This window comes from Callorhinchus milii, unplaced genomic scaffold (genome assembly GCF_018977255.1).
Source record: "Callorhinchus milii isolate IMCB2004 unplaced genomic scaffold, IMCB_Cmil_1.0 Scaffold682, whole genome shotgun sequence".
In the NCBI taxonomy this organism is placed as follows: domain Eukaryota; kingdom Metazoa; phylum Chordata; class Chondrichthyes; order Chimaeriformes; family Callorhinchidae; genus Callorhinchus; species Callorhinchus milii.
Window position 1 is genome coordinate 24988 of NW_024705423.1, and position 19519 is coordinate 44506.

General features: G+C 51.8%; 1 protein-coding gene across 1 annotated transcript; it reads left to right on the forward strand.

The window, feature by feature from the left end:
* Positions 1-1827: 1827 nt before the first annotated feature.
* On the forward strand, positions 1828-19246 carry slc6a7 (solute carrier family 6 member 7; the record flags this gene model as incomplete). Its single annotated transcript, XM_042346378.1, is given in 8 exon segments — positions 1828-2077; positions 4504-4720; positions 5120-5251; positions 6846-6994; positions 7723-7772; positions 15154-15292; positions 16888-17022; positions 19143-19246. Coding segments are annotated over 8 exon segments (1010 nt in total), but the record flags the coding sequence as incomplete, so codon positions are not given.
* Between the last annotated feature and the right edge of the window lie 273 nt (positions 19247-19519).

Genomic DNA, 19519 nt, shown 5'->3' on the forward strand with positions numbered 1-19519 from the left:
TGTTATTATTGTTATTGTTATTGTTATTGTTATTATTATTGTTATTGTTATATTATTGTTATTGTTATTGTTATTGTTATTGTTATTGTTATTGTTATTATTGTTATTATTTTATTATTATTGTTATTATTGTTATTGTTATTGTTATTATTATTATTATTGTTATTGTTATTGTTATTGTTATTGTTATTGTTATTGTTATTGTTATTGTTATTATTATTGTTATTGTTATTGTTGTTATTGTTATAGCCGCCGATGGCCCGATACCCGGTCCCTGTGCACTGCCGAGGCTAACGCGTGGAGCGAGGACACTGCCGCTCAGGAACCGAACCCGGAGCGTCCGGCTCACTGACTCACTCGCTCACTCGCTCACTCGCTCACTCGCTCACTCGCTCACTCGCTCACTCCTCGGTGCGCTCTCACACCGCCGCACCGCATAGCACCACACCGCACCGCTGCACCGCACCGCTGCACCGCACCGCTGCACCGCACCGCACCGCTGCACCGCACCGCTGCACCGCACCGCACCGCTGCACCACACCGCTGCACCGCACCGCACCGCTGCACCGCACCACCGCACCGCTGCACCGCACCGCTGCACCGCACCGCACCGCTGCACCACACCGCTGCACCGCACCGCACCGCTGCACCACACCGCTGCACCGCACCGCACCGCTGCACCGCACCGCTGCACCACACCGCACCACTGCACCGCACCGCTGCACCGCACCGCTGCACCGCACCGCTGCACCGCACCGCTGCACCGCACCGCACCGCTGCACCGCACCGCACCGCTGCACCGCACCGCACCGCTGCACCGCACCGCTGCACCGCACCGCTGCACCGCACCGCTGCACCGCACCGCTGCACCACACCGCACCACTGCACCGCACCGCTGCACCGCACCGCTGCACCGCACCGCTGCACCGCACCGCTGCACCGCACCGCACCGCTGCACCGCACCGCTGCACCGCACCGCTGCACCGCACCGCTGCACCACATCGCACCACTGCACCGCACCGCACCGCTGCACCGCACCGCTGCACCGCACCGCTGCACCACACCGCACCACTGCACCGCACCGCTGCACCGCACCGCACCACTGCGCCGCACCGCACTGCATCGCACTGCACCAAACCGTGCCGCACCGCCACGCTGCACTGCACCGCACCGCGCCGTCCCCTGAACATGTATAAACCGTACAAGGAGACCAGCGCGTCACAGGAGCCCGAGCGTTTCAAACATCAACAGCAGCAAACAACACGAAACTCAGCTCACATTGCGCTCCGCGTCACGTCACTGAGGCGTCTCAAAGCGCTTCACCAAGATATGGAGTCCTGTAGCTCAGTGGTTGGAGCACTCGCTTTGCGAGTGAGAGACCTGAGTTCAATCCCCGGGGGGTCAGGGCCAAACCTCGGGCAAGTTTCCTTACTCCACACAGAGCCTAATAATAATCCCTCCAAAACCACAAACAATAATAAATTGGTCATTTTCAATCCACGACTGTTTGTGGGACATTGCTGTGCGCAATTGGCTGCCGCGTTCGCCCACAAATATACAGTCAATTCACTTTACAGTGTGTTCTGTGAAGCGCTTTGGGACGTCCTCCCGATGTGAAAAGCGCTATATCAAATGCAAGGATTATTATTATTATTGTTATTATTTACTGCAGAAAGAAAGCGGTGTTGTGAGCGTGTACTTTTGTGTGGACAAAAGTATGTCAAAGCTCAGTTGATTTAAATTGGATGCGTTGAGGTGAGCGACTGATCAGGTGAGACAGTCACACCCACTTTGCATAATACCTCCAGTAAATATCACCCAACAGGTTTGGTTTCTATCGCCTCTCCCTGGAGACCACTGAAGGATCATCTTACACAGAGCTGTGCTGTGCCAGTGTGTACCTGCCCCCGAGCCTGTGCGAGAGCTCGTGCGCAGCCCAGTTCCTATCCTTCACTTGCGAATGTTAAATTGGAAACAACATAAGCCTTTCTAAATGAGACTGGTTCCGGAGAAATGGGCCACACAACTGAAGAAAACAGTCTCCAATCAGGAAACAAAGACACCCGGAGCCCGGCAGGTGAGGTGGGCTGTGCGACTGTTTTTGTGTCGGGGCTGGAATAAGTCAGTAAAGTCTCCATGGGATTCTCATGGAATAATAATCCTTGCATTTGATATCGTGCCTTATCACATCTTCGAGACGTCTCACAGGAGTTATTACCCCCGGAAAAGAGATCCGCCAATCGACTAACAACCAGGTTCCTACGTATTGCTCGGTAAACAGAGGCATGTGGGGTGAGGAAACTTGGCCAATGTTTCGCGCCCTGCCCGGGAATGGAACCCAGATCTCTCGCTTGCGAGGCGAGCGTTCTCATCCCAAAGCTACAGGACTCCACGATAAGACAGGATTGTAAGCGTCTGGTTTGAGGCTCGGGTTTAGCGCTGTAATGAAGACAATAAAAATGTAAAGAATAAAGGAAGGCCTGAGGGAGCCTGGAGCCAGTAGATTGAATATGTTAATTCTTTCTGGTTTTGCTCCCACAAGCTGCGGCTGACAGTGTCTCGTCGGTAATCTGGGTGGAGTTTCAGGGAAATGCTGTTTCTAACCTAGTGTGTCGCAAGCAGGAAGTAATATAATTCCACCAGCTGAGGAATGATGCAGATTTTCCCTCTCGATAATCCTATGCATTTGATAAGACGTCTCAAAGCTCTTCACAGAATACACCGTAAAGTGAATTGACTGCATATTTTGTGGGCGAAACGCGGCAGCCGATTGCGCTTATCAGTGTCCCGTAAACAGTTGTGTTCTGTTCGTGGGATACCGTGTGAGCAAAAAAAGTGATCGGTTTTCTTTGGAGGAGTTAGTACCCCCGGAAAAACGATCCCCCAATTGACTAATATCGGGGTTCCTACTCACTGCTAGGTAAACAGAGGGGTGTGGAGTAAGGAAACCTGCCCAGTGGTTCGCCCTGCCGGGAGCCTCGGGAATATTTAACATTTCTGTTCATTAGTAATCACTTAAGGTGTGGTAAACCTGGATGCATCATCTGAAATGTTATCTAAAGAGTATTATGCTACTAGTTACTACCACACCCGTCTGACGTACAAGCCGTGAAATGTCAGGATTTGGGTAGGGAGCGTTGGGTGCCCTTTGCAACACTGTGGGAGATGTGTACTCACACACACCACCAACAGCAAATTCCATTTGTTATAGCGCCTTTCACGTGGAGAGCACATCCCAAAGCTCAGGCGGAAGAGACTGTCGCAATGGCCAGTGTTCACCCTGCTCTTCTTATTGTCAAGCTTCTGACTGGATAAACATTGAGAACATGTGCACAACACACATGGACAAACCCTCGTCTTAATAATAATAATAACTTTTATTTACACCGCTCCCCTCAAGCAGGGTTGCATCCCATCCCAGAGCACTTGACAGTGGTGGAGCATGGTGCTGGGGGGAAGGGGAGGTGACCAAAGGCACGGTCGCATAGGTGTGAACTGAAGATGGGGAAGGAAGGAATAAGGCTAGAGGAAGAGCGTTCCAGAGTTTTGGAGCATAGTGGCTGAAAGCTCGCCTGCTGATGGCGGAACGTCGCGTATGAGGGACGTGCAGGAGGCCGGAGCCAGTCGAGCAGAGGCAGCGGGTTGTAGATTGGGGGTAAACAGGTCGGAGAGGTAGGGAGGTGCGAGGGCAAGAAGGGATTTGAAAATGAGTGTGCAACAACCGTTAGAGATGTGTGGATTTTGATAAATATAAGGATTACATAATTATTTAGCGGTATAATTCAGGTTATATGTATGCCCTGCTTCCTAAAATATATGTTTGAATAGCCGCACAAGTGAGAGGACCCAGGTTCCATTCCCGGGCAGAGTGAAACAATATTCAAGTTTCCACACACCTCCGTTTACCTAGCGGTAAGCAGGAACACACGTGTTAATTGATTGATGGATTGCTTTTCCTGGAGTAATAATCCTTTTCAAAAAATTTTTTAAAATAATAATTTGGTCAGTCAATCCCCGACTGTTTGTGGGACATTGCTGTGCACAATTGGCTGCTGCATTTCACCCAAAAAATGCAGTCGCTGCACTTTACGGTATATTCCGTGAAGCTCTTTGGGTTGTCTCGAAGACGTGATAAAGTGCTATATCAAATGCAAAGATTATTATTATTAATGTGATTATTAACATGGAAGGCACTCTATCAAATATAATGATTATGTATTTATTTAACAATATAATGTAGTTCTTTTTGCATGTTCCTGTATGCCATGATCCTAAAGTATATTTACACAGCATTCGCCCACAAATATACAGTCAATTCACTTTACAGTGTGTTCTGTGAAGCGCTTTGGGACGTCCTCCCGACGTGAAAAGCGCTATATCAAATGCAAAGATTATTATTATTATTATGTGTTTAAACATCGTGGTGGTGGTAATACCCATCCAGGTCCTGATCTGAGATTTGTAGCGTTGTTGCTAAAGCGCCTGTCTCTCCTTTCCCCACAGACTGCCGTAAATAGCGTGACATCGGGGAGCCATGCCAGTCACCCCGAAACTTCCCAATCTGCCAATCCCTCTGGAACCTCAGCCGCACCCTCAGAGTCACTGCCCTCCCGTGGCAGCTGGGGGGGGAAGTACGAGTTTCTGCTCTCGTGTATAGGCTACTGTGTGGGATTGGGGAATGTGTGGAGATTCCCATACCTGTGTTATCGAAATGGAGGAGGTAGGAAATGGGTAATATTGTGTGCGGGTTTGGGGCGTAGTGTGGATGGGTATCTGCGGACCCATATTCCAGTTCTGAAATGACCTTTAATACTCTCTCACTCACTTTCTCGTTCACTCTCTTACTTTCTCTCATCACTCACTCACTCACTCACTCACTCACTCACTCACTCACTCACTCACTCACTCACTCACTCACTCACTCACTTTCTCGTTCACTCTCTTACTTTCTCTCATCACTCACTCATTCACTCACTCATTCACTCACTCACTCACTCACTCACTCACTCCCTCACTCGCTCCCTCACTCGCTCCCTCACTCGCTCCCTCTCTCATTCGTTCCCTCATTCACTTGTCTTCCCTTGTTGAAGATTATATCTTGTTGGTGCTGTTTTCTCAGGTGTGTTCCTGATCCCTTACTGCATTATGATGCTGTTTACAGGGCTGCCGCTGTTCCTGATGGAGCTCAGCCTCGGGCAGTACGGTGGTTCTGGCCCAATCACTGTGTGGAAATGCTGCCCCATCCTCAAAGGTAGTATATGGTGTCTCTGTCACATGTACAGCACCGCTCTCCTCTGGGCCAGAAGGTTTACAAAGACTCTACAACTTGGTAACAGGTCCCTTGGCTCAGTCAGTCCATGCCGGCCAACGTTTATACTCCACACGTCTCCCGTCATTCCTCCCTCCCTCTCTCTCTCCCTCCCTTCCATACCCTCTTACCCTCTATCCCTCACTCCCTCCCACATTCCCTCCCTCCCACACTCCTTCCCTCTCCTTCCCTCCAACATCCCTCACACCCTCTCACACCCTCTATTTCTCCCTCCCTCTGCCTCACTCCCAACCCTCTATTCCTCACTCCCTCCCTCACCCCTATCCCTTCTTCCCACACTCTTCCTCCCTCCCACAATCCCTCCCTCACCCTCCCTTCTTCTCACACCCTCTATTCCTCCCTCCCTCACCCCTATCCCTTCTTCCCACACTCTACCTCCCTCCCACACTCCCTCCCTCCCTCACCCTCCCTTCTTCTCACACCCTCTATTCCTCCCTCCCTCCCACACCCTCACTCCCTCCCACACCCTCCCTCGCTCCCACATCCTCTATTCCTCTATATCCCACATCTCTCTCCTTCCAACACCCTCTATCCCTCCCTCCCACACCCTCTATCCCTCCCACATCTCCCTCCCTCACACATTCCCTCCCATACCCTCTATCCCTCCCACATCTCTCTCCCTCCCTCCCACACCCTCTATCCCTCCCTCCCACACCCTCTATCCCTCCCACATCTCCCTCCCTCACACATTCCCTCCCACACCCTCAATCCCTCCCACATCTCTCCCTCCCTCCCACACCCTTTATCCCTCCCTCCCACACCCTCTATCCCTCCCTCCCACACCCTCTATCCCTCCCACATCTCTTACCCTCCCTCCTACACCCTTTATCCCTCCCTCCCACACCCTCTATCCCTCCCTCCCAACCATCTATCTCTCCCACATCTCCCTCCCTCACACACTCCCTCCCGCACTCTCTATCCCATCCTCCCTCCCTCACTCCCACACTCTCCCTCCCTCCTACGCCCTCTATCCCACCATCCCTCCATCCCACTGGGAGCCAATTGTGTGCAGCAGTGTCCCAGATATAGTCATGGATCGAATGAGCACACCCACTATGCGCAATTGGCTGCCGTGTTTCATCCACAAAATGTACAGTTAATTCACTTTACAGTGTATCCTGTGAAGCGCTTTGAGACGTCTTGAAGATGTGATAAGATGCTATGTCGAATGTAAGGATTATTATTATTATTGTTCATTTTGGAGAGATTATTATGCCCGGAAAGCAATCTGCTAATTGTCGCTGCTATATCCTTCTTGTAGTGTGAAGACCAGAATTGGACTCCTTCAAGTCACGTCTCAAGACCCTCCTTCGATCGCACCTTCAGCAACTCTCCTAACCTCCCTGCCTTCCACCCCTCCTGATCCCATCCCCCAGCTCGGGTCCAAAACCCTGACTGTCCAACGCCTTGGGACGTCCTCCCGATGTGAAAGGCGCTGTGTAAATGTAATGTGTTGTTGTTGTTGTGTCAGACTAAAAACAAATCACTCAGTAACATTCCATTCCTCCTCCCCCAGGTATTGGGATTGGGATGCTGGTGGTTTCAGCCTTGGTTTCACTTTACTACAACGTTATCATTGCCTGGACCTTCTACTATCTGGGAATGTCTTTCCAATACCCACTGCCTTGGTCATGTGATGCTGCCGCGAATGCCCACCTCTGTCAGGTAAGGAGTAATTTGATACAGCGCCTTATCACGTCCTCGAGACGTCTCAAGGCGCTTCACAGAATATACTGTATCGTGAATTGACTGCATATTTTGTGGACGAAATGTGGCAGCCAATTGCGCACATCAGTGACCCACAAACAGTCGTAGATTGAGTGACCACATTATTATTATTAATTTTTTTGGAAGGGATTATTACCCCCGGAAAGCGATCCACCAATCGATTAACAACCGGGTTCCTACTTTCCGCTAGGTAAACAGGCGATGGAGTAAGAAGGCTTGCATAAGGTTTCGCCCTCCCGGGAAACTAACCCGGGTCATCTTGCTTGCGAGGCGAGGGCTCTAACCACTTAGTTGAGGATAGAGTGGTCAATGGTCACACACTGTGGGGGAGACTGTGTAAGTGTTTGAGTTCCTCACCATGTAATAGAACCGTGGAGTCTAGTATCCTTCCACCCCTCCTGATCCCAACCCCCAGTTCAGGTCCAAATCCCTGACTGTCCAGAGCCTTGGAACGTCTTCTCAATATGAAAGGTGTTGTGTAAATGTAATCTGTTGTTGTTGGATTGTGAGTTAAAAGTCCCTACTTGGAGTTTGAATCCAGAACTTTCTGAGTTGAGTGGGGAGAGTGTGAGACTGAGTTGACACGAGTTGGGTGTCACGAGTGGGTGGAATTATTTGTGTGGTACCTGACAAACGCAAAAATGTATTTGCTTAACTCCCAACAGAACCTGACCACAAACCAGACCCATCAGAGTGCCAGTGAAGTCTTCTGGAAGTAAGTTGGATTTGTATCTTTGTATCACTGATTTACATTGATTCTCAATATTGATTATTAGAATTCACACAAGGCTGCCTGTCTTTATCAACTGTTTGATTGCTGGATATTCTAATAGAGTGAGATCAAACTGAAACTGTTCACTTTCTGAGTAGTGATTGAAGGTATGAAATGTTTGAGGGGTTTGGACTAAAGTTGAAGGTATGTTGGGTGACTTTGCTGCTGGCAACTTGACTTCTGGTACTGATACTATAGGCTGATTGAGTAATAATCCCTTCAAAAAAACATAATACTACTGTGGTCGCTCAATCCATAACTGTGCTTTCGATCACCCTGCCTCCCCCGCTGCCCTCCAGCCTTCCCCGATCCCAACCTCCAGCTCGTGTTGTTGTTGTTGAGGGTCAAACAAGATGCCAAGGTTCTGGCCTGGCTTAGTAAGGTGCAGTGTCCATCCTTGGAATGGTGATGCTGTCAGCCCCTGAGGTGAGGAGGCGCTGATGGGAGCCAATCAGGAGAGTCTCGGTCTTGTTAATATTCAACTGAAGAAAGTTAGTTCTCGTCTAGGACAGAAGTGGTCCTGGAGTCAAGGGTGGAGGCAGAGACGAAGAGTTGGGTGACATCCGCATACATGTGGAAGTTGACCCTGTGTCTGCGGTTGATGTCACCAAGAGGGAGCATATGGATGTTGAAGAGGAGGGGACCAAGGACAGAGCTCTGAGGGACGTTGCATGAGACAGTCCGGGGGCGAGAGGAGAAGCCGTTTGAGGAGATGAAGTGCAGGCGGTGTGAGAGGTACAATCTGAACCAGTCAAGGACAGAACCTTGAAAGTTGAGGTGAAGGAGAGACGGTGGAGGAGGATAGAGTGGTCAATGGTATTGAAGGCAGTGGCGAGGACGAGGAGGCAGAGGGAGCCCTGGTCGCAGATGAGCAGAATGTCATTTGTCACTTTGACCGGGACTGTTTCTGTGCTGTGGGTGACACAGAAACCCAATTAGAGGGGCTCATGAAGGGATTGACGGGAGAGGAAAGATCGAAGCTGGGAAGCAATGACTCATTTCAGAATCTTGGAGAGGAAAGGGAGGTTGGAGATGGGGGCAGTAGTTTAAGCAGGGATGGGTCCAGGGATATTTTTTTAAGGATAGGAGAGATGATGGCCATTTTTAAAGAGGTGGGAATGGTGCCAGTGGACAGGGAGAGGTTTATGATGTCTGTGAGTAGGGGGCCAAGGAGGTGGAGCTGGGAGCTAAGAAGAGGTATAGGGATAGGGTCGAGGGAGCAGGTGGTCAGTTTCATGCAGGTTATAGTGGTGGTGAGAGAGGAGAGGGAGACAGGTTCAACCGTGTGGAGAGAGGGATGGGTGGGGGCCAGGGTAGATGGAAGGCCAGGGGCAGCTGAGCTGATCCCCTCGACTTTGGTTTTGAGGAAGTCCAGCATCTCCTCGCAGTTGGCGTTGGAGGAGAGGATGGGCGAGGAGTTAGAGGGTGGACGGTAGAGCTGGTTGGTGATGGAGAAGAGGAGCCTGGGGTTGTCCTTGGCGTCCAAGATTGTCCTGGAGTAGAATGACGATTTAATGGAGGCGAGGGTGAAGCGGTAAGATTTGATAAGGTTCAGCCAGATCTGCCAATGGACCGTTAAGTTGGATTTGAGCCAGGAGCGCTCAGCAACACACACACATGCTTTCAGGGAGCGGAGGTGGCTGGTGTACCAGGGTGACTTTCATGAGCAGGAGATGGTTCGGGAGAGACCAAGGGCATTGAGAGTGGTGGAGAAGGAGCTATGGGGAGGAGAGTGACCGAGGAGGATAGGTCATTGCCCAAATAAGGCGCTATATCAGATGTAAGATTGTTATATATCAAGATGGAGGCGGTCAGGAGGCGCTTGCGGATCTTGAGACGCTTGGGGTTGGCTGTGGATCATCCAGACTCAAGCTGGGGCGTGGGGAGCCCTGGGGCTCAAGGTCGAGGTCTTCCATGGCCGGGGAGCCTGGAATGGAGTCGGAGACGGAGGCGACCTACCCGGGATCGGGGCCAAGGCTCCCAGAGCGAGGCTGGGACTCGACACCTCGGACAGGACCCTTGGCTCAAGGTCCAGTGGGATCTGGGACCCAGTCAGAGCCGGCCCTGGGGCAGCTCAGAGGTGAATGGGACCCGTGGCGAGGCTGACTCGAGGTCTGAGGGCTTCCCTGCTAAGGAGTTTGACACCCTAAGCGGCGACAAGGCCCAGCGCGGGGCCCAGGGCGATGCGGAAGGACTTGTGAGGGACCCATCGCCCCGGCCGGCCCGCACCGCCATTCCGGACTCTCTGAGGGCTCAGCCAATCAGCAACAGGCTGCCGCGTGACCTCATCCCGCCCGCCTTATTTGAATCTCGAGGCCAGGACTCACTGGGAAATCATCAACCCCATCACCGCCCCCATCACTGCCCCCATCACTGCCCCCATCCCCACCCCTATCCCCACGCCTATCAGTGCGCCCATCACTGCCCCCATCCCCATCCCCACCCCCATCCCCTCACTGAGCCTCACCAGCCCAGCCCAGGGTCTAACCCTGGCTCGCTGAACGCTCCTGTCTGCTCCGAGTCTCACCGTGCTCACATTGGCTGCCGCAATTGACGCGAACTGTTCCCCAAGATGTTCCTGACCCCGTCCTCTTCCCTCCACTACTCCCACTCAACCCTCCTCTCCCTCCGCCTGCCCTGACTCCTATCCCTCCTCGACTCCCCCACGACCTCCCTCTGCTCCTCCCTTCACATTCTCCATCGTGCCCACCATGGTTGATGCCGTTGGCTGTCCTTCAGCAACCAACTTGACTGCCCCTTCCTCCACTCTCGCCGCAAGGCCCATCACCCCTCAACCACTGCAGCCAACCTTTCCTCCCTACTCACATCCCCATCCAACCTGTCTGCCCACCCCCTCCCCACCCTCATCTCCCCCATACTCCCACCATTAACTGTCCCCTCTGCATCGGTCTGCAGAACGTCCGCTCACTAACCAACAAGTCCATCACAATCCATGACCTCACCGTTGAGGAAAATATCGACATCTTCGCCCTCACTGAAACCTGGGTCACCCCAGGCCACACCTTCCCACTAGTCAAGACCACATCTCCAGGTTACACCTTTCACCAAACCCCACGGCCTAATCGCCGTGGCGATGGTGTGGCTCTCATCTCACGGTCTCCCCTCGGCCTTTCCCCTTATTCCTCCGGAAGCTTCCCGTCCTTTGAACACCTCACCCTCTACCACCCCTCCAGGCTTTCCTTCAAAGTCCTCCTTGTTTACCGTCCCCCCAAGCCTTCCCCCACCTTCCGCTCGGACATCTCCACCCTCCTATCTTCCCTCTTCCTCTGCTCTGAACGCCTCCCAATCTTAGGAGACTTCAACCTCCACTTCACCCCTTTCTGCTCTACCTCTGCCGACTTCTCCTCCCTCCTCTCTTCCCTTAACCTCGCCCTCCTCATCCACTCCCCACCCATGATCGTGGCCACCCTCTTGACCTGGTGATCACCAGGGCCTCACGGTCTTGGATATCACCATCATTAATAAAGCCATCACGGACCACCACTTTATCTCTCTCAACACCTCAGTACCCCTTCCCCTTTCCCATCCCTCCACCATCACATACCGACCATGGAAACAAATTTCCTCCCTCTCCCTTTCCCCTTATTCCTCTGGAAGCTTCCCGTCCTTTGAACACCTCACCCTCTACCACCCCTCCAGGCTTTCCTTTCCACTGACCGATCTCCCCTCTTCAGTCTCTTTTCTCCACAACTCCCTCTCCTCCATTCTGGACTCCCTTGCCTCCCCCCTCACCTCCCGAACTGCCTCATACTCCCGTAAAACCCCCTGGTATACCAGCCATCTCCGTTCCCTCAAGGCACAAGTGTGAGGTGCCGAACGCGCCTGGACCAAAGCCAAACTAATGGTCCATCGGCAGATTTGGCTTCACCATACCAAGACCTACCGCTGCGCTGTTGCTTCCGCCAAATCCTCCTTCTACTCCAAGGTAGAGCACCACCTGCTCCCTCAATCCCATCCACACCTCTCTCCTCGTCTCCCAGCTCCACCTTTGGCACCTCTCCTTTCCGATATCACCAACCTCTCCTTGTCCACCGGTTCAGTTCCCACCCCCCTAAAAACAGCCGTCATCACCCCCATCTTGAAAAAACCTTCCCTGGACCCATCCCTCCTCTCCAGCTCCCGCCCCATCTCTAACCTCCCATTCCTCTCCAAGGTCCTGGAACGAGTACTCGCGTCCCAGCTCCGCTCCCTTCTCTCTCACCATTCCCTCTTTGAACCCCTCCAATCCGGCTTCTGCGCTGCCCACAGCACGGAAACAGCCCCCCTGGGGGTCACAGTCACTAATGACATTCTGAACATCTGTGATCAGGGCTCCCTCTGCCTCCTTGTCCTCCTCGACCTCTCTGCCGCCTTCGATGCTGTCGACCACTCCATCCTCATACACCGCCTCTCCGCTTTACTCAATCTTCACGGACCTGCCCTCGCCTGGTTCGATTATTATCTCTCCCATCGTCTCCACTTTGTTGCCTCTCACGCCCTGCTTGTCGGCCTTCCCAACGCCTCCCCCCACAGGCTGCAGATAATCCAGAACTCGGCAGCCCGTGTCCTCTCCCACACCAAACTCCCCCATTCTCGCCCGACTCCATTGGCTCCCTATCCTTCAGAGGATCCAGTTCAAGATCCTGGTCCTCACAAACAAAGCCCTCCACATCCCCGCCCCACCATTAGCGGGAGAGCCTTCAGCCACTCTGCCCCCAACCTCTGGAATTCCATCCTCCAATCACTCTGCCTCGCCCCCTCCTTAGCCTCCTTCAAGTCCTGTCTCAAGACCTTCCTCTTCGACCATGCCATCGGCCACCCCCCTTCCCCTACCCTCCCTTCCCCCCCCCCACCCCACCCCGACCCCAGCTTGGGTCTGAAATGCTGTGCACTGTCCAGCACCTTGGGATGTTCTCCCGGTGTGAAAGGCGCTATACAAATGTAATCTTGTTGTTGTTGTTATTATAGTAGGTTCTGATTTTCTATTCGTGTTGGATGTTACTGGTGTTGATGGTGTGGAAGCTTTACTTTGATCAACCGGTCGATCAAGGAAATGAACAGAATTGAATGTGCTTTAAACAACAATGAAGAGTGTGTTATAGTGACGCACTCACAGGATGCCGGAGCCGACTGAGCAGTGACAGTGGGTGGGGTGGAGTGGGGATTGAATGTGATTACATGTTTCCTCTTGTAATTAACGCAATCTTTGTTCTAACCTACACGTGTCTCGCAGACTTGAGATTTCCTTAGGTTTGGTAAATTTATCACTATTAGTGAATCCCCCAGGAATATTCCCAATAGCTGAAATCACCAGGTGAACCGCCCTGATATAGACTTATCTCTGGATCTTGATCTTGATCAAAGGATCCGAGATATAGTAGAGGCTGAGGACAGGACAAGTGTGTCAGATGGCTGGAGGGAGCAAGTGTGATGATGCCCTCTTCATGAGAGAGACACAATATTTCATACTTTGTATTGATTAATGGTCATCTCTTGGGTTTTATAGAGTAAGCAAGTTCTGGGATATTCCCCGCTCGCCCTGTTAGAGTGTGTTATAGTGACACACTCACAGGATGCTGGAGCCAGCTGAGCGGTGACAGCGGGTAGTGGAGTGGGAGGTAAACAAGTCAGAGAGGGAGGGAGATGCCAGGGCATGAAGAGATTTGAAAACGAGTGAGAGGGTCTTGAAATCGATCTGTTTAGTAATTGGGAGCCAGTGGAGCCTAGCGAGCACTGGGGTGCTGGAGGTACGGAGGTTAGTGTGTTGATAGTGAGCCAGTGGAATCTGGCAAGGACTAGTGCGATGGGGGGTATACGGGCGTTACTGTGTGTGTTACAGTGAATTGCTTACATTCACAATGAACGTTACTGTAGTTGTCGTCGCGTCCCAGCTCCGCTCCCTTCTCTCTCACCATTCCCTCTTTGAACCCTCCAATCCGGCTTCTGCGCTGCCCACAGCACGGAAACAGCCCTGGGGGTCACAGTCACTAATGACATTCTGAACATCTGTGATCAGAGCTCCCTCTGCCTCCCTGTCCTCCTCGACCTCTCTGCCGCCTTCGACACTGTCGACCACTCCATCCTCATACACCGCCTCTCCGCTTTACTCAACCTTCGCGGACCTGCCCTCGCCTGGTTCGATTCCTATCTCTCTCACCGTCTCCACTTTGTTGCCTCTAACGGTTTCTCCTCCAGCCCCTGCACTGTCACGTCTGGCGTCCCCCAGGGCTCTGTCCTTGTCTCCTCTTTAATATCTACACGCTCCCCCTCGGGGACATCATCCGCAGACATGGGGTCAACTTCCACATGTGTGCGGATGACACCCAACTCTCTCTTTCTGCCCCACCCTCAGCCCCAGGACCACTGCTGTCCTGACAGACTGTCTGTCTGCCCCCACCCTCAGCCCCAGACCCACTGACAGACTGTCTGTCGGATATCAAGTCCTGGATGAGGGCAAATTTCCTACAGTTGAACGTGAACAAGACTGAGGCCCTCCTGATTGTCTCCCCCCAGCGCCTCCGCACCTCAGGCTCTGGCAACATCAACCTCCATGGTGTACACTACAACTCACCGCCAGTCAGGAACCGAGGTGTCTTGTTCACCCTCAACTGTCTTTTCTCCCCCACATCCAAGCCATGAACCCACTCTGCCTTCCCTCACCTCCATAACATCGCCCGACTCCGCCACTACCTCACCCCTCAGGCGCTGAAACTCTTGTTCATGCCTTCATCACCTCCAGACTCGACTATGCAAACGCCCTGCTTGTCGGCCTTCCCAACGCCACCCTCCACAGCTGCAGATAATCCAGAACTAACTCTGCAGTCCGTGTCCTCTCCCGCACCAAACTCCGTGACCCCATTTCCCCCGACTCCTATGCTTCAGAGGATCCAGTTCAAGATCCTGGTCCTCACCTACAAAGCCCTCCATGGCTTCGCCCCACCCTACCTCTGCGACCTCCTAACCCTCTACCAACCCCCCCGCTCCCTCCGCTCAGCCGGCTCTGGCTGCTCCACGTCTCCCGACCCACCCGCCCCACCCGCGGGAGAGCCTTCAGCCACTCCGCCCCCAACCTCTGGAATTCCATTCCCCAATCACCCCCCCCTTGCCCCCTCCTTAGCCTCCAGATCTTCCTCTTCGACCATGCCATCGGTCACCCCCCTTCCCCTCCCCTCCCTTCTCCCCCCTGACCCCAGCTCGGGTCTGATATGCTGTACTCCGTCCAGCGTCTTGGGACGTCCTCCCAATGTGAAATGCGCTTTACAAATGTAATCTTGTTGTTGTTGTTGTGTTATAGTGACACACTCAAACTGTGGTTGTGTTACAGTGAGCATGTTCTGGGGCTGACCAGGAGTTCAGGCCTACATGACCCTGGGAGTGTTCGTTGGCAGCTGGCTATCTGCCTGCTGTTTGCCTGGATCTTCATCTTCCTGATCTGCCTGCGAGGGATTCACAGCTCAGGCATAGTGAGTCACCTTCCTCATCACCATCATCATCACACACATCTGCCTCTGCAAGTGAACAGTACATCACTGTATATGTGCTCGTCCCTGACACGGCTGCGAGCAATTGGCTGCCGTGTTTCGCCCACAAAATATACAGTCACTACACTTTTCAGTGTATCCTGTGAAGCGCTTTGTATACCCTGTGAAACATCTAGAAGATGTGACAAGCGCTATATCAAATGCAAGCATTATTATCATTTATATTCTTAGAATCACAGAGGGTGACAGCACAGAAATACAACATTCAGCCACCCCGGGGACTCTCTCGACACGATTCTCCTCCAATCACTTATCTCTGTATTATAGTGGAGCCTGTAGCTCAGTGGTTAGAGCGCTCACCTCGCATGCAAGAGGACATGATTTGATTCCCGGGCAGGGCGAATGTTGGGCAAGTTTCCTTATTCCACACTCCTCTGCTTACCAGCAGTAAGTAGGAACCCGGTTGTTAGTCGATTGGCGGATCGCTTTTCTGGGGGTAATAATCCCTTAAAAAAAACACGCCTTTATCACCTCAAGGCTGGACTATGGAACGCTCTCCTCGTCGGCCTTCCCGGCCCTCCCTCCACACTGCAGGTCATTCAGAACTCTGCAGCTCCTGTACTGTCCCGCACCAGACACCGGACCCACATCACTCCCACCCTCGCCCTCATCCTCATCCTCGCCCTCACCCTCACCCTCACCCTCACCCTCGCCCTCACCCTCGCCCTCACCCTCGTCCTCACCCTCGCCCTCACCCTCATCCTCGCCCTCGCTCGCCTCCACTGGCTCCCCATCCCCCAGAGGATCGAATTCAAGATCCTCATCCTCACCTACAAGGCCATTCACTGCCTCGCTCCCTCCTACCTCTCCGACCTACTCTCCCCCCACGTACCTGCCCGTACCCTCCGTTCCTCTGGCTCCGGTCTGCTCCACATCCCCCGCCCCAACCGCCCGACCATCGGTGGCCTTCAGCCTCTCAGCCCCGAGGCTCTGGAACTTTATCCACCAGTGCCTTCGCCGCTTCCTCCCTTTCCTCCTTCAAGACCGGTCTCAAGACCTTTCTCTTTGACTGTACCTTCAGCTCCGCTCTCGACTCTCTACCCCCTCCTCGCTCCCTCCCTTCCCTCCCCTCACCCTGACCATCTCCCCCCTCCTCGCTCCCTCCCTTCCCTCCCCTCACCCTGACCATTTCCCCACTGCTCGGGTCCCGACCCAACTGTACAGTGCCTTGGGACGTCCTCCCGACGTGAAAGACGCTCTATAAATGGAATCTTGTTGTTGTTGTTGTGTGTGGAACCCTGCTGTGGGCAATTGGCTGCCACGTTTCACCCACAAAATATATTGTCACTACTCTTTACAATAAACTCTGTGAAGCCCCACCCAAAATTCACTCGGAAAACTGGGTCCTCTCGCTTCTGAGGCAAGTGCGCTAACCTCTACACTACAGGACCTTCTCCTTTAGAGGGGAGGGGGGAGTCCCTGGCCCTGAGCTGTCTGAGCAAATGTATCTAGAAAAGCCTGTGATGCTGTGAAAACATTGAGGATGCTGTCCGTGCTCACCGCTGTGTGTGTTTCAGCTTGTGTATGTGACCTCGACCTTCCCCTACCTGGTGCTGATCGTGCTGATTATCCGCGGAGCCACACTGGAGGGCTCCCTAAAGGGGGTACAGTTTTACTTGACAGCCGACTGGAGCCGTCTGGGCAGTGCACAGGTACAGAACACACTTGGACTGTCACCTTACCTACACGTACACCTGGACTGTGTTACCCTCCTGACACATCCTGCCTACATTGGGATAATTCCAGTTCCTGTGTATGTGAGGAGATGTGCATTTAGGTACCTGTATGTTTATGTGTGTATCCTGGAATCACACAAGGAGATGATTTGGCCCATTGAGTCTGATTATTATTATTATTATTATTAGATGATAAGGCCCTAGCCCCACTGAATGTTAATTAATTCCCGTTCCTTTACCCTTTCACATTTACATAAGTTTATACAACTGTACAGCACAGAAACAGGCCACTCGGCCCAACTAGTCCGTGCCTGTGTTTATGCACTGCTGTCTGTGGGACACTGCTGTGCGCAATTGGCTGCCGCGTTCTGTCCGCAAAATATACAGTCAATTACTGTAACAGTATATTCTGTGAAACAATTTGAGACATCTCAAGAATGTGATAAGGAGCTATGTCAAATGCAATGATTATTATTATTATACGCCACACAAGTCTCCACCCACTCCCCCAATCCCTCTCAATTCTATTCCCTTCTCCCTTATGTTTATCTAGTTTTCTTTTAAATACATCTACACAATCTGCTCAACCCCGCTTTAGGCAGCAACTTCCACAGACTCACTATCCTCCATGTGAAGTAATTCCTTCTAAATTCTCTTTGATATCCTCTCGTCACTGTCTTTTTCCTCTTCAGATGTTTCCCACAAAATACAGTCACTACACTTTACAGTATATTCTGTGAAGCGCTTTGAGACATCTCAAAGACGTGATAAGGTGCTATATCAAATGCAACAATTATTATTATATATGTGGATCGTAGTCTGATTTTGATACTCTCAAGCCTGGTGACGGGTTTCCTGTGTGTGTCACCAAAAAAAGACACATCAGATGCGTCCCCCTCAAAAACGTCGAGCAGATCATCGTCCAACCTTCTCAACTCTAGTTCATATTTACTGGTGCCTGTGTATAATGACGACGCGTGTGTATAATGACGGCGCGTGTGTATAATGGCAGTGCGTGTGTATAATGACGGTGAGTGTGTATAATGCCGGTCGGTGCGTGTGTATAATGACGGTGCGTGTGTATAATGCCGGTGCGTGTGTATAATGACGGTGAGTGTGTATAATGACGGTGGGTGTGTATAATGCCGGTGCGTGTGTATAATGACGGTGAGTGTGTATAATGACGGTGAGTGTGTATAATGACGGTGTGTGTGTATAATGACGGCGCGTGTGTATAATGACGGTGCCTGTGTATAATGACGGCGCGTGTGTATAATGACGGTGTGTGTGTATAATGACGGTGAGTGTGTATAATGACGGCGCGTGTGTATAATGACGGTGAGTGTGTATAATGACGGTGTGTGTGTATAATGACGGTGAGTGTGTATAATGACGGCGCGTGTGTATAATGACGGTGAGTGTGTATAATGACGGTGCGTGTGTATAATGACGGTGAGTGTGTATAATGACGGTGAGTGTGTATAATGACGGTGAGTGTGTATAATGACGGTGAGTGTGTATAATGACGGTGAGTGTGTATAATGACGGTGAGTGTGTATAATGCCGGTGAGTGTGTATAATGCCGGTGCGTGTGTATAATGACGGTGCGTGTGTATAATGATGGTGCGTGTGTATAATGACGGTGCGTGTGTATAATGACGGTGAGTGTGTATAATGATGGTGAGTGTGTATAATGCCGGTGAGTGTGTATAATGCCGGTGAGTGTGTATAATGACGGTGAGTGTGTATAATGCCGGTGAGTGTGTATAATGACGGTGAGTGTGTATAATGACGGTGTGTGTGTATAATGATGGTGAGTGTGTATAATGCCGGTGAGTGTGTATAATGACGGTGAGTGTGTATAATGACGGTGTGTGTATAATGGCAGTGCGTGTGTATAATGGCAGTGCCTGTGTATAATGACGGTGCGTGTGTATAATGACGGTGAGTGTGTATAATGACGGTGCGTGTGTATAATGACGGTGCGTGTGTATAATGACGGTGCGTGTGTATAATGACCGTGTGTGTATAATGACGGTGCGTGTGTATAATGACTGTGTATAATGACGGTGAACGGTGTTATCTTGTTGGTTTAGGTGTGGAATGATGCTGCCTCTCAGATCTTCTACTCCCTGGGGATTGGCTTTGGAGGGCTGCTGTCGATGGCTTCTTACAATAAGTTTGGGAACAATGTGGTCAGGTAATAAACACATTAATCTGGGTACCGATCAGACTCGATCGGGCATAGGGTTAGAAAATCAGGAGTTAATTAATAAATGATCAGCTGCTAAAATGAGGAACGGGCCATTAAGTACATTTCGCTGCAGCTCAGTGGTGAGAGCACTCTCCTCGCAAGCGAGAGAACCCGGGTTTGACTCCCGGCAGATCAGGGCCAAACCTTGGGCAAGTTTCCTGATTCCGCACGGCTCTGTTTACCTTCCAGTAGGTAGGAACCCAGTTGTTAATCGATAGG